At 40.6% G+C, this 25,863-nt stretch overlaps 1 protein-coding gene across 3 annotated transcripts in view; it reads left to right on the top strand.

The window, feature by feature from the left end:
- mmrn2 (multimerin 2) overlaps window positions 1–24,284 on the top strand; it is a 64,076-nt gene extending 39,792 nt beyond the window's left edge. For all 3 annotated transcript variants that reach the window (XM_062975798.1, XM_062975797.1, XM_062975796.1), the window contains 3 exons: window positions 8,288–8,440; window positions 12,009–13,877; window positions 22,954–24,284. In XM_062975798.1, the coding sequence (XP_062831868.1) occupies window positions 8,288–8,440; window positions 12,009–13,877; window positions 22,954–23,336 (2,405 nt within the window). In that variant the 3' untranslated portion in view covers window positions 23,337–24,284. The remainder of the gene's footprint in view (window positions 1–8,287; window positions 8,441–12,008; window positions 13,878–22,953) is intronic.
- Window positions 24,285–25,863: the final 1,579 nt, after the last annotated feature.

The following is a 25,863-nucleotide window of genomic DNA, read 5'->3' as shown; positions in this document are numbered from 1 at the left end:
GAAATTCGTTTGTCAAAGGTTAGTTTGGTGCCGGAGATCAGCTTTAGGTAAAAGGGCTGAGGTAAAACTTGTCTGGAAATGGCCACCAGGAAACAGAAGAAGTTAGCAGGAGAGGCTAGTGAATACCAAGGAGATAGTTCGGACTCTGAGCAAACCCCTGAGACAAGGGAAACCCTTAAATATAAAATTGAATTGAGAAAATTAGAATTGGAGGATAAGCAAAGAGAGAGAGAATTGGAAATGAAAAAGATGGAGGCTGAGGAAAGAGAGAAGGAGAGGGCCACAGAGTTGAGGAGAATGGAAATAGATTTGGAGAAGCAAAGATTGACACACTCTCAACCTCATGCTGATACCCAAGAAGGGGATTTGAGAGCTGAAGCACCTGATGTAATTTTAAAAAGGTTTCCCAGATATAACAAGGAAGATGATATAGAAAAGTTCCTTATATCCTTTGAAAGGTGCTGTAAAGATTTTGAAGTGAGTGAAGACAAATGGATGTTATATCTGAGGCCACAAATTAGTGGAAAGCTTCTGGAAATATATAGTGATATGGCTGAAGACACTCACAGAGATTATAAGATGTTTAAACTGCAGGCACAACAAAAGTTTCAGTTGACGCCTGAATTTTACAGATTAAAGTTCAGAACTTTAAAGAGGGACAGACACCAAAGTTTTGCGCAAGTTGCTTCAAAGCAAGCTCAATACTTTGACAGCTGGGTGAGGACTTCTGAAGTAGATTCCTTTCTGCAACTTAAGGAACTATTGAAGCTGGAGCAGCTCTTTCACCTAGTTCCCTCAGAATACAGATGGCTAATTCAAGACCGAAACCCAAAGACAGCCAACGAAGCTGCAGTTATGATTGACCAGCTAATTACCTTGAAAGAAGGTTTTAGGAAGGAGGAAGAACCAAAAGAGAAAAAACCTCTAAAGCCGACGTTTTACCCTCACGCACGCACACAGATGCAAAGGGGAGGTTCAGGAGAAAACACCGCCTATAGGAAGCATGAGGCAGTTGCAGGTGCCTGAGGAAAAGATAAAATGTTACCATTGTGGAAGGCCAGGGCATCTTAGATACCAATGTAACTTAATCAAGAAAGACAGGTCTACGTTCTTTGTAAATAGAGCTCCAATAGAACAAGAAGTAGAACCTGAAGTTAAGTCTAGAAGCCCTGATGCGAGGCCAAAAGAAAAACAATGTTTATTTATCCTTTCAAGAGAAATCTCTGAAGACTATTTAGAATCTATTGTCATAGATGAGATACACACGCAGGGATGGAGAGACACTGGGTCGGATGTCTGTATTATACGTCCTGAAGCGGTCCCACAGAGATACCAACATCCCTCTTCAGAGATAAATTTAAAGGGGATAGGCCCATCGATACCAACCCCTGTAGTATCCTTACCCATCAAGTACAAAGGCTGGGAAGGATTATGGGACTTCGCGGTCTGCGCGGATATCCCATACAAATGTTTGATTGGGAATGATTTAAATGGAAAAGTTAGGAATTGGCAGAAAGAAGCTGATAAACATGAAGGCAACATGGAGGTCCACACTCCAAAAGCCAAGTGTTTGACCATCCAAGCTAGCTCAGAGCAACTTCCTGAGTCTAGTTCGAGCATCATTGAGTTGGTCAGCGGAATAGAGGGAAAACAAGAGATACTGCGAGAGCAGCTAGCAGATGAAACATTACAACCTTTGTTCTTGCAAGCTCAGAGCGCCACAGGAACAGAAGAAAGTAAAACTCCTAAGTTCGTACTTAAGGAGGGAGTTTTATACAGGAAAAGTACAAGCCATAAGACTTTGAATGAGCCAGAAACACGTACCCAAATAGTGGTACCTGTAAACTACAGGAAACAACTGTTAGATGTGGCCCATGACAATCCACAAGGAGGGCATTTGGGGGTTAGAAAAACCACCCAAAGAATCAGCAAGAACTTTTTCTGGCCTGGCATGTATCAACATATCAAGGAGTTTTGCAGGTCGTGCGATACTTGCCAAAGGTTTAGCACGGGAAGAGATAAGACCAAAGCACCTTTAGTTCCCATGCCGGTTGTTGGGGAACCCTTTTTCCGAGTAGGGATTGATCTAGTTGGTCCTTTGTATAAGCCCAGTCGGAGAGGATACAAATATATCCTCACAGTAATAGACTATGCAACCAGGTATCCAGATGCAGTGGCTTTGACCAATATTGAAACTTCCACCATAGCCAATGCGCTGTTATCAATTTGGGGAAGGACTGGATTTCCCAGAGAGCTTGTGTCAGACCTGGGGACTCAGTTCACCTCGCGGCTAATGAAGAAGTTATTAGAGTTGTGCGGAATTAAACACCTAACGTCCACACCTTATCATCCGCAAACGAATGGCCTAGTAGAAAACCTGAACAAAACACTAGTGAAAATGATCAAGGCCTATAGCCAGCAGAGACCCCACGACTGGGACACCAAGTTGCAGCAGCTGTTATTCGCATATCGATCAGTCCCACAGGACAGCACTGGTTACTCGCCTTTTGAATTGTTATTCGGAAGGAAGGCTCGTGGACCCCTTGATTTGATCAGAGAGCACTGGGAAGCAAGTCCTACGCCAGATCCTGTTCCTGTCGACAACTACATCAAGGATCTTCAGTCAACATTAAAGATGGCCAGGGACATCGCCCAGGAACATCTTAGGACGGCCCAGGAGCAACAAAAGATCCGGTACGACGCAACGTCAAGACCCCGAGACTTCAACGTCGAAGATGAGGTCCTGTTTTTAACACCCAACAAGAACAACAAACTATAGATAGACTGGACTGGACCGTGGAGGATCGTCAGGAAGCAGAACCATGTGAACTGTGACATCCTAGATGAACGATTGGGGATTGAGAAACGGGTGCATGTAAACATGATTAAGCCGTATGTAAATAGGTCGGCAAATGTTTACTGTATAGTATCAGAGGAAGATACAGGTCCTTTTTCATTTTGGGAAGGTAATAGAAACTTGGATAAAGTAACCATAAATTCAGACTTATCTCCATCACAACAAAGAGAGGTTAAAGGAATCTTGGCTAAGTATAAAGTCATGTTTTCGGATTTACCCGGGAGAGTGCGGGGAGTGCAACATAAAATATACACCGGTGACGCCGCACCGATAGCATCCCCTCCCTATAGGGTAACGGGTAAGATAAGCGAATGCATAGAGCAAGAGGTCAGGGAGATGTTAGATTTGGATATAATCGTGCCATCTAACAGCCCTTGGGCTTCGCCCATAGTGTTAGTAAAGAAGCCAGACAAAACCGTAAGGTTTTGCATAGATTACCGGGGGTTAAATAAAATCACCCAAAACGACATGTATCCGATGCCCCGTTTGGATGATTTACTAGAAAGGATTGGAAAAGCCAAATTAATAAGTAGAATTGATGAAGATGGAGAGGATAGGCCCATACTATTCCTCAGTAAGAAGTGGCATTCTAATGAGCTTAGCATGTCCACAATCGAGAAGGAATGTTACTCGATAATTTGGTCCATAAAGAAACTGAAACCATACTTGTGGGGAAGGAAGTTTACGTTACAAACTGATCACGCACCCCTAAGATGGTTGGATAATGTAAAAGGGACCAATAACAAATTATTGAGATGGAGTTTATCACTACAGGACTTTACATTTGATATTAAACATATAAAGGGCAAATGTAATGTAGTAGCTGATGCTCTATCCAGAGCACCTTGATCGGAAGACTTTCAGGTTTGTATTTAGAGTTTAAGGTATGATGCTATGTTTATGTATAGATATGTATTTTGTGTTACTCTCTATTATTTTTGCTTATTCTGGGTCTAGAAAAAGCAAAAATAATCTTTCCGGGTTGGAAGGTATGTAAAGATGTCATGATCATTGTGTTTTATTCATGATTGCTATGTTTGGGTTGACTGTTTAAGGTTGTATATTTCAGCTATTCTTGTACAGAAGTTGGGAGCCTCTAGGGCATGGCCAGGAAAAGGGGCGTGGCTTCACCTTGCTGGTGGAAGCCTTAGAATTCAAAATTTAGCAGTTGGAATTTGGCAGTTGGAGTTTGTCGGTTGAGCAGAGCAGTTGGTTCTGTTCAGTGAGAAAGGAGTGTGATCGAAAAAAAAGAGATTGTGGGAGGAAGTTGAGCAGCTAGAGAGTTTTAGCGGAGAAGGGCTAAAATTAAAGTTGCTGAGCCTTTAGTAGGAATAACTAAAGAGCTGAGGCTATATCCCTAAGTCAAAGAGGACTAGGGTTAACCAGTTAAACTCCCCAGTCCAAGTTTGATCGGGTACAGATCAACTAAGTTCAAGAAGGACAGTATTCCTAACTGAAAGAAACAAGTAATATAAAGCTGATACCATACTAAGCTCAGTGAAACTATTGAGAAATCTTGCAACACTTACTGTATAGAAGTAACATCGTTCACCTCAAGTTATAACATTCTTGCAACCATCAAGCTTTGTGCTATAAATAAACAAGTTACTGTTTCTTCAAATGTTGCTTATTACTTGAGCAAAGCATCTTTCAAAGGTGGTGGCAGCGACAACATAGAAAAGTGAAATACATAGAGGTAGAAGGTGAATCCTTCGCAATTTGGTGGCAGCGGTGGGATCCAAAAAGATTCCATCCCTGTCATCACATCAAGTCTTCACATCTGTATCTATATGTATACATTATTTATTTATTTATGACATTTCTACCCCACCTTTCTCTACCCTGAAGGGGACATTATTTTTATATATTAATTTCCCCCTCAAATGTTTACAAGTCTCTGCAAATCTTATATAGATATAATTTTCTCTATATAGAGAGAAGTCTAGATAGATAGATATGAATATAGACACATAGGATGTCAGGATGTGTCTGTACCAGCTTATACTGAACTGTTTCATCCACCCCATGCCATGACTATTGGGAGAGGGAGGATGGCTAAGCTCTCTGATAAGACCCATCTGGACTGGGGAGAAACTGGGAACTGTAGAATGTTCTGTGAGAATGGAATGTAGCCATTTGAAAATAGATAGTGGGAGGGGGATGGGTCAGCTAAGTGATATACACCGCAATTGGCAGGAACTGGCTAGAGCTCTCTTTCTATAGCCTTTAGTAAGAAGGAAATAAAGCCGTATCCAAGGATTGCTTTTGTGAGTGTGCTTTTATTCCAAAATCTTCCAGGGTCTGACATAGGGCTTGCAAATATTACAGAGGGAAATGCACACACAAATATATATAGACATTCTAGATAGATATGAATATAGATATGCAGGGCTTGCAAATATTGCAGGGGAAATGAACACACACACATATAGAGAGAGATATCTGGATAGATATAAACATAGATATATAGGGCTTGCAAATATTGCAGGAGGGAAATGCACATACAGAGTGAGAGGTTTTGCAAATGTTTCAGAGGAAAATGCATAGGAGAAATGAGTATATATAATTATAGATCTACCTCTGCATTGTTTATATAGGCATTGAATGTTAGAAGCCAGCCTGAGTCCCCATGGAGAGATAGGGTGGGATATAAATGAAGATACAGTAATAATAATAATAATAATAATAATAATAATAATAATAATAATAATAATGTTGATGCCATATGGTTTTTGTTGATCCTCCTTTTCCATTTCCAGGGCTAGTTTACTGTTTTTCTTTGAAATACAGTAAATATTCAAAAACATTTAACCTACTGATGCCTCAAAATAATGTTATTGGTATCTATTTTTCTTTTGAAATTTACTAGTAGCTGCTGCATTTCCCACCCTAGGCTTATACTCAAGTTTTCTCAGTTTTCTGAAGTAAAATTAGGTGCCTTATCTTATATTCAGGTTGGCTTATACTTGAGTATATACAGTACAGAATCACAGAATCATATAATAGTAGAGTTGGAAGAGACCTCATGGGCCATCCAGTCCAACCCCCAGTTCAAAGCAGATAATCTGGATTTTATATAGCAGCATAGAAGGGGCCAATAATGATAATAAAGATTGACTGACTGAAAGACTTATGGATGGATGGACTGATTGATTCATACTGTAGGGAATTCCCTGTGTCTTTATCAACTTCATCAGCGTCACTACCACCACAACATCCATCTATTTGTGCACTGTTTTCCTCATATAGGTCAAAGTAGTGGAGATCCCAAAATAAAAGCAGCAATTAGAAAAATCTATTAAAGTTTAACAGGCAAAATAAATAATACAGCCATCCATAAACTCTGGAGTTGTCCATTAAGAATATTCCACTGGTATGGGTGTGTGTGTGTGTAAACAAATGCCTGTCTCTGAGAGAGTCTGTTTTCACTATATATGCAGATACAGCTCTGCACATGCAGTTTTCATCCCCTTCCCATCAGTTGCTCTCAAGCTCAATTTGATATATAAAGAACCTATGCCTAAGAGGAGCCCCGGTGTTAAAGTGTGTTAAAGCACTGAGCTGCTGAACTTGCAGACTATTGGCCAGCCCTAGTCGGTGGACAGGGAACTAAAACAGGAACAGAGCTTGAAAAAAGTTACCGTATATACTCGAGTATAAGCCGACTCGAATATAAGCCGAGGCACCTAATTTTACCACAAAAAACTGGGATAACTTATTGACTCGAGTATAAGCCGAGGGTGGGAAATGCAGCAGCTATAGATAAATTTCAAAATAAAAATAGATACCAATAAAATTTCATTAATCGAGGCATCAGTAGGTAAAATGTTTTTGAATATTTACTGTATTTCAAAGAAAAACAATAAACTAACTCTATAAGTGGAAAAGTAGGGGCAACAAAAACAATATGGTATCAACAATAACATAACAACAACAACAACAACAACAACAACAACAACAACAACAAAAACTTCATTTGGATCCCACCCTATCTCCCGATGGGGACTCAGGCTGGCTTCCAACATAGTAACAGGCAAACATTCAATGCTTATATAAACAATGCAGAGCTAGATATAGATCTATAATTATAGATACTAATTTCACATATGCATTTTCCCCGAAACATTTGCACATCTCCTCTGTGTGTGTGTGTGTGTGTGTGTGTGTGTGTGTGTGTGTGTACATTTCCCTCCTGTAATATAGGTAGGTAAGAATATATTCATATCTATCCAAACATCTCTCTTTATATAGATACTAGCTGTGCCCGGCCACGCGTTGCTGTGGCAAAGTATGGTGGTATGGGAAATAAATGATTGAGGAATTGGTGGTAGTTAAGGTAAAGGGTAAAGGTTTTCTCCTGACATTAAGTCCAGTCGTGTCCGACTGCACACTGACATGGATTATATGGCAGTGTGGAGTCAAGATAATTCAGCTCAAAGCAGATAATCTAAGATTATAAATGGGTTATATAGCTGTGTGGAAGGGCCTTGAGTCTACACTGCCATATAATCCAGTTCAAATCTGATAATCTGTATTTTATAGGCAGTGTGGAAGAGGCCTAGGTGAGGCCTAACTGTGCCTGTCTCCTGGGCTGAGTGGGTTGCTAGGAGACCAAGTGGGCAGAGCTTAGCCTTTGAACTGGCAGCAATTGGATAAAAACAATTATTCCTCTCCCTCTAATTAGGACTTTATTTTTCTTTTCTTTTTGTTGTATGAACGTAGAGGCATGGATGAGGGGTTTTGCTGCCAAGTTTAGTGTTTCTGGGATGTGTGGTTTTGTTGTTTTGTCCTAGGCCGAAATTTCATTACCCTTTTATATATATAGATTTGCAGATACTTGCAAACATATGAGGGGAAATTCATATATAAAATTAATGTATATAGATAGATACACATATAAAAGTGCATAAAGTTGGGAAAAGCTTGCAAGGGGTTAATGCCTATGTATCTGTAGGAGAGTTTAACAAATATTTCAGGGGAAAATGCTTTCATAAGATTAATGAATATATATTTTTCTTCTTCCTGACTTGCAAGAGTGCTTCTCTTTTCAAAACATTCCCTTGATTAAGAGCAGGAGGCTTTGGAAAAGTAAACACACTGATAAGGGAAGAGAAGAGAGAAATAGATCACATATTGCAAGCAATAGCCTGCAGGCTCCTTGCTGGCCTTGAGTTTGATTATGAGCCGAGGGAGGCTTTTTCAGCTCATAAATAAGGGCTAAAAAACTCGGCTTATCTTCGAGTATATACGGTACTTACTTTTCCAATTAGAATTTCCAGAGCTGACCTGCCAAGTTGGCTAGTGGCCATTCTGACTGGGAGATTTGAGCATGACTAGTTCAAAACAAGCGACTTTTCCTAGCTCCAAGGGAACTGGGTTTGTCTGCAGTCATTTCTTTGTGACTCACATCTTCTTCATTGCTGGATACAGGAGAGATCATTGAAACTCACCAGAGCCATGAAGCCCAGCTAAAAGACCTCCAGAATGATGTTCAGCAGGCAACAAACCATTTGGGAATCCTACAGAAGGCACTGCAATATAACATCAGCAGGACAAGAGGAGAAGTGAAGCACAACCGATCAGGTGAGATTGGAGGTTTGGAAGCCACATACAAAATTAGACCAATCTCAGTGGCATGGAACTCATTGTGAACTTAAGTATTGCAGAGCCACTGAAGTCCCTATCTTTTTTGGCTTTTTAAGAGATATATTTATGCTGCAGCCTGCATAATAAAACGAACAATAAAATGTGAAGAGGTCACATGGGCCATCCAGTCTAACTTCTGTCGTGCAGGAAAAGCACAATCAAAGTATCCCCGACAGATGGCCATCCAGGCTCTGTTTAAAAGCTTCCAAAGAACACTCCGAGGCAAAGGACTGCACTATTGAATAGCTCTTACAGTCAGGAAGTTTTCTCTAATATTCAGATGGAATCTCCTTTTCTGTAATTTGAACCCATTGCTCTGAGTCCTAGTCTCCAGGACCACAGAAAACAAGCCTTATGACATTCTTCCAAATATTTAAACATGGCAATCATATCTCCTCTCAACTTTCTCTTCTGCAGACTAAACATTCCCAGCTCTTTAAGACATCCCTCATAGGGCATCATTTCCAGACCTTTGATTTGTTTTAGTTGCTCTCTTCTGGACACTTTCCAGCTTGTCAATATCTCTTTTAAATTGTGGTGCTCAGAACTGGACACAGTATTCCAGGTGAGGCCTGAACAAAACAGAATAGAAGAGTACAATGACTTTCCTCAATTTGGACACTATACTCCTTTTAATGCAAAATCTCATTGGCTTTTTAGCTGCTGCACCATATTGGTGGCTCATGTTCAACTTGTTGTCCACTATGACTCCAAGATCTTTTTCACATGGACTGTTGTTGAGCCAGGTGTCACTCATTCTGTATTTGTGTGTCTTATTTCTTCTACCTAACTGAAGTATTCTACATTTCTCCTTGTTGAAAATCATTTCATCAAGAACTAATTCACCAAGAATTAATTTCATCTAATTCATTAGTTAGCACTGCCCTCCCCCCCAACATTTTAAAATAAGCTATTTATTTATTTATTTATTTATTTATTTATTTATTTATTTATTTATTTATTTACAGTATTCATATTCCACCCTTCTCTCCCCGAAGGGGACTCAGGGCGGATTACAATGAACACATATATGGAAAACATTCAATGCCAACAGAAAACAATATATATAGACAGACACAGAGGCATTTAACATTTTTTTCCAGCTTCATGATTCTGGCCAGAGGGAGAGCTGTTGCTTCACTGTCCAGTAGTGGCTGTACTTCCTCATTCCATTCCTCATGTTTTGCTGGCAGTTTTATGATGTTGTAAATTAGTTAAATTAGCCTCCCGCATAAAGCGTACATAAATTTCCCTAATTGACAGGTGCAACTGTCTTTCGGAGCTGCATAGGTCAACAGCAAGCCAGGCTATTTAATGGTCGGGGGCTTAACCCGACCCAGGCTTCAAACTCATGACTTCTCGGTCAGTAGTGATTTCTTGCAGCTGGTTACTAGCCAGCTGCGCCACAGCCCGGCCCCATGAAACTGCAGATTGCCAGCATGGTTTAGTGGATTGAATGTTAGACTAACAACCTAATTACATGAGTCAGGTGAAGTGTCCCATTTTGCCTAGCTTTGCTGAAGAAACAGAGTGGCAGTGGGGTGAGTCCATCGTCCCCCACACCACTTCCTCATGACAATGCTTTCACCATCACACGTGGGGAGACAGCACAACACGGGCAGGCTCCCATGTATGACACTTCCACTTGGCCTCCGGTGGCCTAGGGGATAAAAGCCTCGTGACTTGAAGGTTGGGTTGCTGACCTGAAAGCTGCCAGGTTCGAATCCCACCCGGGGAGAGCATGGATGAGCTCCCTCTATCAGCTCCAGCTCCATGCGGGGACATGAGAGAAGCCTCCCACAAGGATGGTAAAACATCAAAAACATCCAGGCGTCCCCTGGGCAACGTCCTTGCAGACGGCCAATTCTCTCACTCCAGAAGCAACTCCGGTTGCTCCTGACACGGAAAAAAAAAAAAATACTTGTGGGTGAGGCCTCCGCCGGAAGTCCAGTGACATCTGATCTAAAACAATCAAGTGAGATAGGGCAGTGGTGTCCCTTATATTGCAATCATGCTGCTCTTCACATTTTGTGTTATGCAAATATACTGAAGAACTCCAGAAATACAAATTTAAAGTTCATCCAAAGAAGAGCTCGGTAGGCAGAAAACGATTGCAAAAAGGAGCTTTGTTAACTGAAATAGGCCTATAATATATCCTTCTACTATTGTAACTTGTAACACTTGAGGCTGCCATTGAAACTGTTTTAGTTCATTGGCTATTGGATGTCTCCTGGGGAGGAGAAGCTGCCCTGAGTCATCTATAAAACATCCTGTATGTTTCCAAGTATAATTGAAGTATAGTGGTGTGCTTTAAAGAACCCTGAATTGCATAGCACAGCATAGCATCCCTAAGGGATCAACTGATTTCATTTGTTCTAGTAGAATCTCTGAGGTTCATTGAATGTACCAATTTAATGAACTATGCATCATGTTCAGACAGCTAGGGTAAGACCAGGGTTGATAGCATTTATGGTGGTTGTGCCTAGAAAAATAGTTTCCAGATGTGAACAATCACAATAGAACTTTTTGGCCCTCCAGATCTTTTGGATTGTAATTTCTACATCCATTTATCATGGATCATGCTGGTGGAGACCTTTGGACACTGACATTCAAGACATCTGGGGAGGGGACAAACGTTCCCCTTCCTGATATACATTTTTTTTTTCCGTGTCAGGAGCAACCGGAGTTCGAATTCCACCTGGGGAGAGTGTGGATGAGCACCCTCTGTCAGCTCCAGCTCCATGCGGGGACATGAGAGAAGCCTCCCACAAGGATGGTAAAAACATCAAAACATCCGGGCGTCCCCTGGGCAACGTCCTTGCAGACGGCCAATTCTCTCACTCCAGGAGCAACCCCGGTTGCTCCTGACACGGAAAAAAACCCCCAAAAAAACCAGGAGTTCATGAGTTCGAGCCCCGCTCGGAGCCTATGTTTGTTTGTCTTTGTTGTATGTTAAAAGGCATTGAATGTTTGCCTATATGTGTAATGTGATCCACCCTGAGTCCCCTTTGGGGTGAGAAGGGCAGAATATAAATGCTGTAAATAAATAAATAAATAAATAAATAAATAAGTTTTTCCCCTCCCAAGCTGAAATTGTAGCATGGAGTGGGAGGCAGAGCTTGAACCATATTGTTCCCCACTAAATGTAAACTTTGACAAATCTCCTATTGACTCCAATGGGAATCTTTTGAGTAATGTGCAGAGGTGATGAGAGTTTCGGCTTGCAGCACAGACATTTAATCCCCAAGTATAACACTTTCCCAGATTGAAGCTTTCCCAAATCGCATACACCAAGTGGAAGTAGACCTTCAAAAAGGAATTCCCTTGACGTAATTCTTGGTCTAACTCTTGCAAATATGGAGCTGAGGAGTATGGAATGTAGATGTATATGTGAAGAGCAGAGATATGAGTTAGTAAGAAAGTTCATGTGGACTGCTAGTTCTCTATCCCTGTTCTAAGGAAATAAATAAATATGTTATTTTTCTTATTTTGTGTTGCATTTCAGAAGTACAGGAACAATATCTGCAGCAAACGCTCTTTCCCCACATGGAGAATTTTTTAAGGGAGCATTTTCAACCAGTCTGGGCAAACTTAAATAAAAGTCTACAGGATCTTTCTACTGGTCTGAAAAACCTTTCACATGATGTTGAGGCAAATCGGAGAAGCATAGAGAGATTTCAAGAAACCACGGTGCCTAAGAAAGATTTCCAGGAGCTGGGAACAAAATTTGAATCCAAAGTCCAAACCATCATATTTGGGGTGGAGGAAATGAAGAGGGAATTAGAGGATCATTTCCACCAACAGCAAGCAGCCATTCATTACAATCTCACTATGATCAAAGCAGACACTGACATCAAGCTGAAGAGAAATCATAAGAATCACCTTGTCGATTTGTCAGCTTTAAACAACAGCCTCTCAGGCATGAGACAAGAGCAAAGCAAGCTTCAAAGAGAACTTGAAGCCCTGAGCAGAAACTTAGTTTTCCCAATACAACCTGGCAGCCCAAATGAGGCATTTGCTGAAGAAGACACTCAAATTCTCAATCAGAGCTTGGCTAAGCATGCAAGACAACTGAAAGAGCTTTATGAGCAGTCTGATGAGGACTACCAAGAACTCAATCAATTAATCAATAGCTTAAAAGCCAGCACAAAGCAAGAAACCAGTGAGCTTAGAATGAATTTAATGGAGAAGAGTCTGATAATAGAGGAATACAGAGAAAGCATGGAAAGAAAAATTGTGGATCTCAACAATACTTTGGCAAATATTGAAGAAAGACAGTGGGATCTAGAAAGGTCTCTGAAAATATGCCACTGTGAAAATCTTCCTCTGGGCATTGCTGTGGAAGAGCAAGAGAACATCACTCAGATATATAGAGAAGAAATAAAGCAACTGGAGGCACGCTTAAAAGATCTTGCTGCAGCTTTTCCCCTTTTATATCAGTCTCTTGATTTCCAGCAGGAACAGAACCGGAAGCTGGAAGATGATATGTCTCTTCTTCGGTCCCATACTGACACGTTGTCTGAAATTATGGGCACCTTGAAAAAAACAGATGAAAAAATGCATGGGCACATTAAGTATCTCAACAGCTCTTTCAACTCTCTTCTGGTAGATGCAATGAGACATGAGAAAGCACTTGTGGCCATGCTTGGAGATGAAATTATGGAAACGTTGTCTGAAGATGATCCTGAAAGTCTTTTCTTGCCTCCAGTTCATCTTCATGTTATGAATATAGAACTGATTTCGGATCATCTCAAGAAGCACAACCTTACACTGGAATATATTATGAACAGAATCCAGTCTTTGGAAATGGACCACAAGAATAACCTTGATGCCTACACATCTCTTAAAAATCATGATCTTGACAAGCAAATGGAGGACATGGAAAAAGTGGTGAACACAGAGCAAGGGATAATGGAACATATGGAGCCAAACCATGAAGCTGCCATAGAGGATGCCCCTGTCTATCAAGATATTATGATCCTAAAGAAGGAAATTGGACATCTCAATAAGGAGATGAAGGAATATCGGTTGCAATGGGATCATGCTCGTTTGTGCTGTAATCAGACCAGGGTCAATCTAGTAGAACCACTCAGTATTTCAGTGGAGAATTTGAGGGAAGACTTTGCATCAACCCAGCAAACCTTGGAAGAGCACTTACAGGTTGTTCAAAAGCTGTTTGGAAGCTATAGAGAATTACTTGCAGCAAATGTAAGTTTGGATGTTGCCAAGATTCAATCAATGATGGGCAGAAGAATGAGGAAGCAGCTTAAAGTTCAGGAGCAGGAAAAAATGAGAGACAAGAAAGAGGCCAAGGACATTAAAGAAGGCACTTTAAATGGAAGAAACAAGATACATTCAGAAATCTTGGAGACAGGTAGGTCCCTTCCTTCTTTAGTAATTCCACTGTAATTTTATAGAACTCATTACGTAAGAATATGGCTGTATTCATACCTGAAAAATAATTCATTCTTACCTTGGTCTTGTTCAAACACACAGTGTTCCCTTGGTTTCAAAGAGAACATTTATTTTAGACACCCAAGGGCTTTAATATGATTTTAAAATAAAACCATTTTTTTTCACTGTTTTTTGGTGGGACGGAAGGACTGATTTTTTTTTTTATTAGATTAGAAAGGAAGGGGAGATTGGTGGGTAGCTAAATAGGCAACCATGTCCAACAAACATGATGTTGCCATATTTTAAGTATGTGGTCATCTGTACATTCATATATTCCAAGGTAGCAAATCAGAATTTAAACTTGCCATACGACTTCACCTTATAGAATGGCAGATGCCCTTTTGAAACACGGAGAAAGAGAGTCTAGTGCAATGATGCGCAAGCTTTTGCGCTTGGTGTGTCAAAATTCACCAAAAAACCTAGCATGACTTGGGTGGTGTGTCACTTCTGAGAAAAAAAACATGATTTCGCAATATGTATAGTTTAAATAACAAAAATATATAATTGTAATATATAACTGTATTCAATAAATCAAAAACTATTTACTACCATTATTTCCATGTACAACAGTCTATGGTACCTCTTGCAGTTTCCATGCTGATTTCTCTCTATTCTAGTTTCAATGTAGTCATGAGCATTGAATAATATAATAATAATATAATAGTAATAATATGTTAATAGAATAATAGAAATTATATATATATATATATATATATATATATATATATATATATGTGTGTGTGTGTGTGTGTGTGTGTGTGTGTGTGTGTATATATATATGTATATATATATATATATATATATATATATATATATATATATACACACACACACACACACACACACACACACACACATATATATATATACTAGCTGTGCCCGGCCACGCGTTGCTGTGGCAAAGTGGTGGTGGTATTGGTTAAAAGTTGTTGTGGAATTTTTATTTGACATTATTTGTATTTTTTAAATTTTATTGTAACTTATCTTTTTTATTTATTATATTTTATTATTTTGTTGTATTATTTTTAGTTATTTTGTTATAGTATTTTATTGTATTAATTTTTAGTGTTTTTAATTATTTTAGTGTTTTTATTATTTTTATTGTATTATTTGTATTTATTTTATTTTTTATTCTTTTATTAACACTGGGCTGAGTGGGTTGCTAGGAGACCAAGTGGGCGGAGCTTAGCCTTCTAAACTGGCAGCAATTGGATAAAAACAATTATTGCTCTCCCTCTAAGTAGGACTTTATTTTTCTTTTCTTTTTGTTGTATCAACCTAGAGGCATGGATGATGGGTTGTGTTGTCAAATTTCGAGGTTGGGGGGCCTGTAGTTTTGTGTTTTGTCCGCTGCCCTGATGCCATCACTCTTTTATATATATAGATATATGTAATGTGCATAATTCCCATGGAGTAAACAACAAAACCACTGGACCAAATCACACCAAATTTGGCCACAAAAGACAGTCATCTAATCAATCTGCATGCAGCAGCGTGTCAGCAAAAATGGCTAGGCATGTCAGTGCTGACACACGTGTCATAGGTTGGCCATCACTGGTCTAGTGGAACAAAGAAGAAACTAGTGACCTAATCATCATATTGTAAATGTGTGAGAAAAATATACGGCAATCACATTTGCCATTTGGGGGGGGGGGGGGCAGAGAGAACAATGTGAAAGCTGAAGTAACTGCCCAGGTATGGTCCTGGTAACTTCCCATGTCATTCAATGGGCATGCAGGCAAGGCTATATGAATGATAACAAAACAAGCAAGGCCATGGGAAGCCTGCTAGGAGCTAGCAGGTACTAGCTCTCCATATAGCTAAAGTCCTAGCCCTTGGAGCTCAAATAACAGAATTCAGCTAGGTCCAACAAGGGTGTTTTGTTTGGATGTGGTGGAAGAAACAGCATGAACTGTGCTTGTGTCTACTGGGTTAAACCTCCCCAGCCCATGAGAGCTTTTTAGTAGTTTGTTGGGTTAAGGCTGTAGTTGCACTAACACTGTTGTTTACAAGAGCTAAACAGAAGCCTGCATTCATGCTCTTTAGGGTTCTATTGTGTTTTGCTGAACCTGTGCCGGTTTACTTGTGTGAGTTAAGTGAAGGCTTGCTTGGAGGCTCATTAGTGTTCTTTTGTTCTATTGTGTTGAGGCCTAGGTTGCCTACCTGAGCACATGATCTAAGGAAAGTAGGAATGAAAGCAAGATACATGGTTGCGGGAGGAGCTAGCAGCCACCATCTCTCTATATAGCTATATCAGCAGTCCTTGGAGACTTAAGACTTTTGGGATGCATTTCAATGGTTGTTAATGATCAAACATAATCCCACACGCCTATCTCTAAAGCCTAGGAGCCTCTGGTGGCCTAGGGGATAAAAGCCTCGTGACTTGAAGGTTGGGTTGCTGACCTGAAAGCTGCCAGGTTTGAATCCCACCCGGGGAGAGTGTGGATGAGCTCCTTCTATCAGCTCCAGCTCCATGCAGGGAAATGAGAGAAGCCTCCCACAAGGATGGTAAAACATCAAAACATCCGGGCGTCCCCTGGGCAATGTCCTTGCAGACGGCCAATTCTCTCACTCCAGAAGCAACTCTGGTTGCTCCTGACACTGGAAAAAAAAAACAATCTCTAAAGCCAGGCAACACCCTGAGATTTTTGAGGTACTGCAGATCAGTGTGTTGGATGCTGTTGGCATCGGTGTTCTCTTGGTTTCAGGGCATTGATATGAGTGCCTTTAGCAAGACGAGAGATTTCTTTAGCTGTGCATCCTAAATGCCATCCTAGAGCACCGCAGTAAGTTTTCCAGCATCCCAATTTGCAGTGCCTTAAAAACCCTTTGGTTTGAGTTTATTTATTTATTTACAGTATTTATATTCCGCCCTTCTCATCCCGAAGGGGACTCAGGACGGATCACATTATGAACATATAGGGCAAACATTCAATGCCCATAAACACATCGAACCAAGACAGAGACAGACAGACAGACGGACGGACGCAGAGGCAATTTAACCTTCTCCTGAGGGGATGTTTGATTCTGGCCACAGGGGGAGCAACTGCTTCATCATCCACTCTGAAGGCACTTCCTCACTTCCTCATTCCAACGTTGTAAATTAGTTAAACTTGCCTCCCCACTTTTATAAGTGGTACCTTATTTCCTACTTGATAGATGCAACTATCTTTCGGGTTGCTAGGTCAGCAACGAGCAGGGGCTATATTTTATTTTTAATTGACGGGTGCTCATCCCGCCACGGGCTGGCCTCGAACTCATGACCTCATGATCAGAGTGATTTATTGCAGCAGCTGTTTACCAGCCTGCGCCACAGCCTGGTCCTGACTTTTAGGTTTTTGGGCACTGACATTGGCAAGGGTGGTTATAATGATGGAGCTTTGTCATCATAACTACACCTGATGATGCAGAATCTTAGCCGTGTTTTTTTTTCTGCAAAGGACTTTCTGTATAGCAAAAACTTGAGGATATTGAATAACAAGAAAATTGCATAAAATTATTGTTCTATTTTTTTGTGGGGTGGGGGGAGACCCCTGATCCTTAGGAAACCTACTTTTGGATCAAGGAACAAACAGGAAATATTATTTTCATCCCTAATAGGAACATACCTATTTCACTCCTTTATAGAGGTGTACAGAATTCCGTTTGGCGATTTGGGATTTGGAAAAAATTGGTGATTTGGCAGCCAAATCGTTGAAAATTGACACAGCCGAAGCCTTAACTAGAATGGATCACAAGCAGCCAGATCTTTCGGCTAATGAGGGGGATGGGGCTGAGTGGCACTTTACCTGAGGTGGAGGCCACGGAGTGTGGGCAGTCTCACAAATCCATAAAGAACGGGTGCCTGGTGGGAGTGTTTTCTCCTCTTCATTCTTCCCTGGCAGCCTCCCTCATCCCTTCCTGACCCCCGCCCCTCCGGGTGGGGCGCCTTCTTGAGGAAAATAAGGCATAGAAAGAGAAAGAGAGAAAAAGACTTCCCTAGGCCTCTCCTCTGGAGCCCCGGTGGCGAAGTGCGTTAAAGCACTGAGCTGGAGACCGAAAGGTCCCAGGTTCAAGCCCCGGGAGCGGCGGGAGCGGCCGCTGCTAGCTCCAGCTCCTGCCAACCTAGCAGCTCGAAAACACGCCAATGTGAGTAGATCAATAGGTACTGCTCCAGCAGGAAACTAACGGCGCTCCACGCAGTCATGCTGGCCACATGACCTTGGAGGTGTCTATGGACAACGCTGGCTCTTCGGCTTAGAAATGGAGATGAGCACTAACCCCCAGAGTCAGACATGACTGGACTTAACGTCAGGGGAAAACCTTTACTTTACCTAGGCCTCTCCTCCAAAGAGGGCTTCACCAGGAACTTGCGTTCCAAGCAGCACTTTATGCAGTGCCGACACTGAAGGATCCTCTGCACTCTCTCCCAGGTCATGATGGAAGTTGAGGTTTTTAATTCCCACTGTTTCTCACATTTCTTTCTCAGCCAGTCAGAGGCTTACTTGACTGTGTCTATTCCCCTCTGCTCTTGTGGCACACTCTTTGTGAGTTTTTAAAATGTTATGGTAAAAACTTTAAAAAACTCCCAAAAATTAGTGGATTGGTAAAATATTCTGAAACTTGGCAGGCTTGCAGTTGTAAATGTGGCCCTACAAGAGTTGCTAGTTTCATCCTATATGCCTAAAAATGATAGAGAAACAAGCTTCTAATGGACCGAATCTTACTGGAATAAAAAAGGCACCCCCCCCCGATTTCAGGAATGGGGGGGGGGGAGCTGAAAATGCACCCAAAAACTGTACAGCTTTTGGATGTAGTGTACACCCCTACCCCTTTCCCATCGGTCAGTTTATGCTCATATTAGAGCTCTGCAGCAGGCATGAGAGGACATTAGGCAGAAAGAAGTCCTTTCAAAGCCTGTTTAGAAAAATACAGTTACTGTTAATGTAGTTTTCACTAAAATATTTATAAATGATTACTGATGAAAGGTAGAGGTAGGTAAAGGAATGGAGAGATTCATCATTCAAGATAGAGCAGACAAACAGAGCTCTGAGAAACTGCAGTAATAAGTTATTGTGTTGCATTACAGTGACACCTCCTGGCAGAAAAGTTGTTTTCTGACACAAGGCTTATTTCTTCAGAGGTCTCGAGCCTCTGACATCCAGTTCTTTCCATCCTCTCCAATTCTGCCCCACAAATTACTAAGAGAGGGGCAAATCACTTTTGAGAGAAGTGTGCTCACTTAAAGGACCATTGAAAGCTGAACGTTCTCCATCCTTGTTTGGAGAGGCATATGGGTCTGGTCTGCAATACACACAAGGTGACCAAGAAACACTGGAAAATGTCCAAATTGTATATAAATAAGACCTTTGGGCACAACAGTTGCTTATATTAGTGGACGTAAGTCCAACCTTTGTGATCCTTTTGTGGTCATGGCAGGATGATATTTACTACCTCTTTTGCACCATGAACACATAAAAATGAAAATGCCACAAGTTTCCTCCTGTGCAACCCTCCTATTGCCATTTTGTTAACCTGGAAGTGTGAGGAGTGGCCAACAGGGATTCAGTAAGATTCCTACAAGAATACATTATGATAATATGCTTCTGGATCTCTGAAGGGCTTTCAGAAGATCCTGGAAGATGCTTTTGTAATTGTAGGAGCATAACTTTGACTGATCCTGTCCTCTTCAAGTTATTCAATAGCTGTCTTATGGGGAACGGGCAACTTCAGGTGGAAGATGAATGAAGCAGTTTCATTCAAAGAGATGGAGGATCTCAGTTGTCTTCATTCTTCTGCAATGCCAACTTCTTGGTCATAATGAGAAACAGGGACCTCGGGGAAACCGGGTGATCATACTGAGGAAATTATCCCATTTCTGAGATTCAGTAAAAATCTGACTCCAGGGTAGGTAATTTATTCTTTAGGAAGGAGATAGGTATGTTGGCTGAATTTTCTTTTGTATAATGTAAAAGGCCAAGATTCTGCATCAGGAATCATACAAGTTTCAGGTAACTACATGTTTCCCTAGGCTAGCCCATCAAAACTTACCTTGTAGGACTCCCCTTCCAACAAAGTCATTTCTGTGTTGTCAGAGAGCAGGGAAATAAGCAAGGAGATGCATTTACTATGACCTCCAGGGGCCGTTACAAGGTCTCTGCAGAAGACATCTTTGCAACGTATTCAGCTACAAGAAAATTTCTAGATGCTGCTGCTGCTCAGTCGCATAGTCGTTTCCGACTCTTCGTGACCTCATGGACCAGTCCACGCCAGAGCTCCCTGTTGGCTGTCGCCGCCCCCAGTTCCTTCACGGTCAACCCAGTCACTTCAAGGATACCGTCCATCCATCTTGCCCTTGGTCGGCCTCTCTTCCTTTTTCCTTCCATTTTCCCCAGCATTGTGATCTTTTCCAAGCTTTCCTGTCTCCTCATGATGTGGCCAAAATACTTCAACTTTGCCTGTAATATTCTTCCCTCCAGTGAGCAGCCAGGCATTATTTCCTGGAGGATGGACTGGTTGGATCTTCTTGCGGTCCAAGGCACTCTCAGGATTTTTCTCCAACACCAAAGTTCAAAAGCGTCTATCTTCCTTCGCTCAGCCTTCCTCATGGTTCAGCTCTCGCAACCATAGGTCACTATGGGGAATACCATTGCTTTGACTACTCATTTTCCTATCCTCTGGTGGCATGGAAATAGCCATTTGGGGAAGAGGGCTGTTTACAAGGTGAATACATTTAGGGGGAGTTTTTTCATTGTATAGTTAGAAGTGAATTACAGCTTCCACAACAACAAAAATGTGAAATGTCCAACTTATCCCATCATAATTCATTAACGGGATGCCAGCCTGGTGAGGATCAACAGGTTTCGTGCACAATCAAAGAACTCTTTGGTAGCCATTTTGACTTAACCCTTTCTGTTATCTGCAGTGTTAAATAAATGGGAATAACTGAGGGTTCTTAGAGTTTGGTTGATGTTGGATGGGGAGGGGGGGGTTAGATTTGTTAGCATCAAATAAACATCTTGGGATAAGTTCAGGCCTGTACAAATGGATTGTTGTTGTATGCCTTCAAATCATTTCCAACTTATGGTGATCCTAAGGCAAACCTTTCACAAGACTTTCTGGGGTTGAGAGTGTGGGTCTATGGGAACAGAAATGAAACCAAAATGCTGATATTTATTGAGGCTTAATTAATTTTAACAGGTTTAATAGGTACACAGGAAAGCTATTCACAAGCCTGTATTCAAAGTAGATTCCAGGTGGCAGATATGATCCAATTGGCGTGTCAGGGCATATGAAAATCCCGATCTAACCTTAGCACTGTTTTGTTCTTGCACATTCTATGATCCACTCAATATAGTTGACTCCTCTACCCATCCACCCTTGGACATCTCAATTGATATGAAATAGCAACTAGAATACTGAATGGGATATGAGAGTTAGATAATTCTGTGCATTTTTACTGTAGTGATAACTACCCTGTTTCCCTGAAAATAAGACATCCCCTGAAAATAAGGCCTAGTAGAGGATTTGTTGAATTGCTAAATATAAGGCCTCCCCCAAAAGTAAGACCTAGCAAAGTTTATGTTTGGAAGCATGCCCACCAAACAGAACACCAGAGCTTGCAGGATTGGTAAATGTACATACCATAGATTGTTTTACATGGAAATAATGGTAGTAACAAGAAATTCTTGATAGGATTCAAAGTTTTGTCTGGTTATGCTGGTTTGTGATGAAAACTACTGTACAGTATATAATAAATGTTCAATTTTTTGTTCAACAATAAATGTGAATTCTTCTTCATGGAAAAATAAGAACATCCCCTGAAAATAAGACCTAGTGCATCTTTGGGAGCAAAAATTAACATAAGACACTGTCTTATTTTCGGGGAAACACGGTAGATTGAAATATAGGACATACAACTTTGTAATACACACATACACAGACTGGTATTGTCTTGTGAAAATACTGGTTTAGTGTAGAAAAAAGCAGTATTAAAATCTCCGAGACTCACCTTGGATTGGACACATATGGCAAATGCATACTGGTAAGGTGAGGATTTGTTTCTTTTAACTGTTATACTCCTAAGAGCTCTAGCTCTTTTGGAGCCCTTTGAAAACTACAGTTCCCATAGTCCTCAATGCCCACTTATGGTGGGAGAGTGTGAGAAAGGCACCTTCTCTTCACAGAGTTCCCGCTATCAGAATGAGTTAAGATAAAAGTGGAGGAGTTTGGGGATTCATGGAAATGAGTTGTGGAGCGGGGAAGCTGGGAATTCTACAACCTGTGTCAAAATCCAAATGAAAAATAGAATTAACATAGCTTGATAAAACTCACCTGATTTCTGAGGAGCTTTAATGAGTCATAAGGCTAATTTTTTAAGCAAGGCATTACAGAATTTTTCTAAGGTATCTACTGTTTTTTGGAAATACAGTACAGTAGAGTCTCACTTATCCAACACTCGCTTATCCAACGTTCTGGATTATCCAATGCATTTTTGTAGTCAATGTTTTCAATACATTGTGATATTTTGGTGCTAAATTTGTAAATACAGTAATTACTACATAGCATTAATGCGTAATGAACTACTTTTTCTGTGAAATTTGTTGTATAACATGATGTTTGGGTGCTTAATTTGTACTCATAACCTATTTTGATATTTAATACACTTTTTCTTAATCTCTCCTTATTATCCAACATATTCACTTATCCAACATTCTGCCGGCCCGTTTATGTTGGATAAGTGAGACAACTGTATTACCTTATTTATGGACTCAGTATCCAGTTTAACTTAACCACATTCCCCAAAAATGGGAGTGTTTTGTGGGCATCTCTAGGTGTCCCAGTGCTATCTTATGGCATGCTTCCAGCCTACATATAGTCAACATGTAGGGCTTATTATTATCCCTAGTTTCAGGTTACCATGAGGGTCATCAAAGTATCCTCACTGAATATCGGGAATCGTACTGTATTCAGATTTTATGAAATTTCTGTTTACAAGCTTTTCTTTTTCCATTTAGGCACAAAAATAGCATTTTATGTGAGACATCCAGAAGGAAGAGAGCATCAGACAGGTTTCAATGGAACACACCTGAATTATGGAAAAGGTTACTTTCCTGAGCACAATTACTTCAAGGCACCACAGAGTGGTGTTTATATGGTCGCCATCAGTATGGAGCTCCCTCCTGAACCTGCCCTGGGACAACTGGCTTTTAGTAATGGACAGATACTGATACTAACCGGGAACAAGCGAAGGAAGGCCAGTGGTGGCTCCATGACTACTTTTGTGCTAGTGGAGCTCATGAAAGGGGAGCGCATGTGGTTTGAACTGGTGCAGGATGCTGTAGTGAAACGGAACCCAGCTGGCTTGAGCATGGCAGGATTTCTAATATTCAAAACTTGAAAAAGAGCCATGACAAAAGAAATATCTTCCTGTATGTGCAGTTCTTTGACTGATGACATCGTCTGCCAGTTTTACTGTATGTGGTTAGCCTTGCCCTTGATATGGCTCAGTGCTACTTTTTAGAAATAGTTCATTAGTTGCTATGCAGCATCACAACACAAATGAAGGGAAACTGAATTTCTTTCATAACACTGAATAAGGTTCACATCTCGGATTCTATTGCCTTTCATTGAATTCCAAAACAGGCGCTCCCTTCTTATCCACAACTACCTAGATTGGCAAGTGGAAAATGAGAAACATTTTTATAAAAAGCTTTAGGGGAGAAAGCAATTATTTTAAGATTTTTTTACAAGCTTTCGGCTGGACTTGATGCTTCTTACATAACAGGACTGGCATAGCCGTCTTTGCACCATATACTACCAAGTTGGTAGTACAAAACAAATGCAAGTGCTGATGAAAATTAGCATGTCCCACAAAGGAGTATACATGTATCAGATTTCAAAAAGTAAAAACAGCCATATCTAATGAATGCAATAACTGTACTTATGAGGCATGATGAAAGAATTTAACTAGGCTGCAATCCTATATACATTAATGTATAAGGGCAAACTCCTGGACACATTCAGCAGGGCAAACTCCTGGACAAACATATATAGGTTCAGGCTGTTTCTGTACATCCTCGATAAATACCCTCTTTTCTACTCTAGGTTGTAGTTTGCTTTGCAAATTTAATATTTCACTCAAGCACTTGGGTCATAAAATGTTTCTGTACCTGAAACTGTACATAGTTGAAAAATATCTTTCAAACTGTTGGCTTACTAGACCAGATTCAATAATTCTAGCACTGGATGAAATTAAAGTGTAGGTCCCGTAGCTATGGATTTTGAAATTATCAACATGTACTTTGATAAAATTAAACTATTTTCGTTTCGGTTTTTATAAAAGCTACTTAAGACGTATATGTTATTATTTGGGTTCCTCTGATTTAGTGGTCTTCTATTTACATGTGAAACTGTAAATTACATTGGTCTGTGCACACTGGGCAACACCTGACACTATGTTTGCGAAGTGTAAATTGAATTCTACCTTCCTACTTTGGATTAAAAATAGGATCCTCTTTTCTACCTCACCATTATTTAGTTATACAGTTTACTACACCATTAGTCTGGAAAAATTTCTATTATGCACATGATGGAATATCTGCCACAAAGGGCTTCTATCCCATTATAAAATGAGGAATGTAAACTGGCCATTTAAAAAGTATTTCCAGTTAATATAGTAGTAAGCTGAGAGCACTGACACATTCAAAGGAAAATGTAGGTGAAATTGTATGAAAAATTACGTATTTCTGAATATTTTGGAAGTTCCGATGGATTGATGAGAATCTTTGCAGTTGGCATTTATTCTGCATAATATTCACCCAGGATTGTGTTGCGCCAAAAACCTTTTCTGCACAGGAATAAATGTTTTTGCCTTTAAATATTTTCTGTGCAAAAATATGTATAATATACAGGATTTCTTAACAGTCATGGACCCCTTGATAGAAAACTTTTGCTATTCAACTGTGAATAGCAAAAGAAAAGAAAAAAACAGGAGAATTATAGTATGATCCTACCCAATGAAGTTCACTTATCCTAAGGTTTTCTTGATAAAATTAATTTAGAGGTTCTCCACTGCCTTCCTGAGACTGGAATCCTATCCCAAAGTTACAAATTCACAACTGAGTTATGTGTATTCACAATCCCTAAATATCCCATCATTTAGGAAACTCAAAGGGACTGTGAAAGCCTCTTTCCAATTACTAGGAAGCAACTGCTCTGATCAATGGGGATTTATTTCCAGTACTCAAGAAGTGACTGACATTCTCACTCCCTTAAGTTAGTGGACACTGGTGTAAGGGAGGATGGCAGGGAGGATTGTGAAAGGTACTCTGTTTATGCCTGGGTGGGAAAGTTGATCTGCTGTTTCCCAAGTAACAGAGGAACGGCGGCTGCTGTCTGGCAACAGATTAAAATCAGATGTTGATGGTGGCAATGGCTGGAATTCATTACATAGTTATGGATGCATGTTCACACTGCTTAAAGCAAGAGGCAAAAGCCATCGTAGACTAGGTCAACAGCATATTCACGAACTGAAGTCAAAATGGGAACAGGAGCAACCAACAACTGAGAGCAAGTGTGGTTACAAGTAAGTTATAATTGCTAACAAGAACAAAAACTGTAATGGAAAACTGAACACGAGGTCAAAGAGTTAAGGTTCCTGAACCAGCTGCAACGCGAGCAAAAGGAACTGAGGAGTTTTGGTGGCAACCGGGCCTTATATAGCCTCGGGATGGTGGGCGGGGTTACTGCCAAAACATTTCTGCCTAGTGATTCTAGAAGGTGCCAAACAATGCTCTGCGCATGCATGAGAATACCAATTGTGTGATTCACAGAGACCACAAAGAAGAATGTTTGGTACTACTTTTAACTGCCATGGTTCAATGCTATGGAATCATGGAGTTCTAGTTTGACAAGCCTTCTCTGCT

The sequence above is a fragment of the Anolis carolinensis genome, chromosome 3 (assembly GCF_035594765.1).
Source record: "Anolis carolinensis isolate JA03-04 chromosome 3, rAnoCar3.1.pri, whole genome shotgun sequence".
In the NCBI taxonomy this organism is placed as follows: Eukaryota; Metazoa; Chordata; class Lepidosauria; order Squamata; family Dactyloidae; genus Anolis; species Anolis carolinensis.
This window is presented reverse-complemented; position numbering and strand designations above follow the sequence as displayed.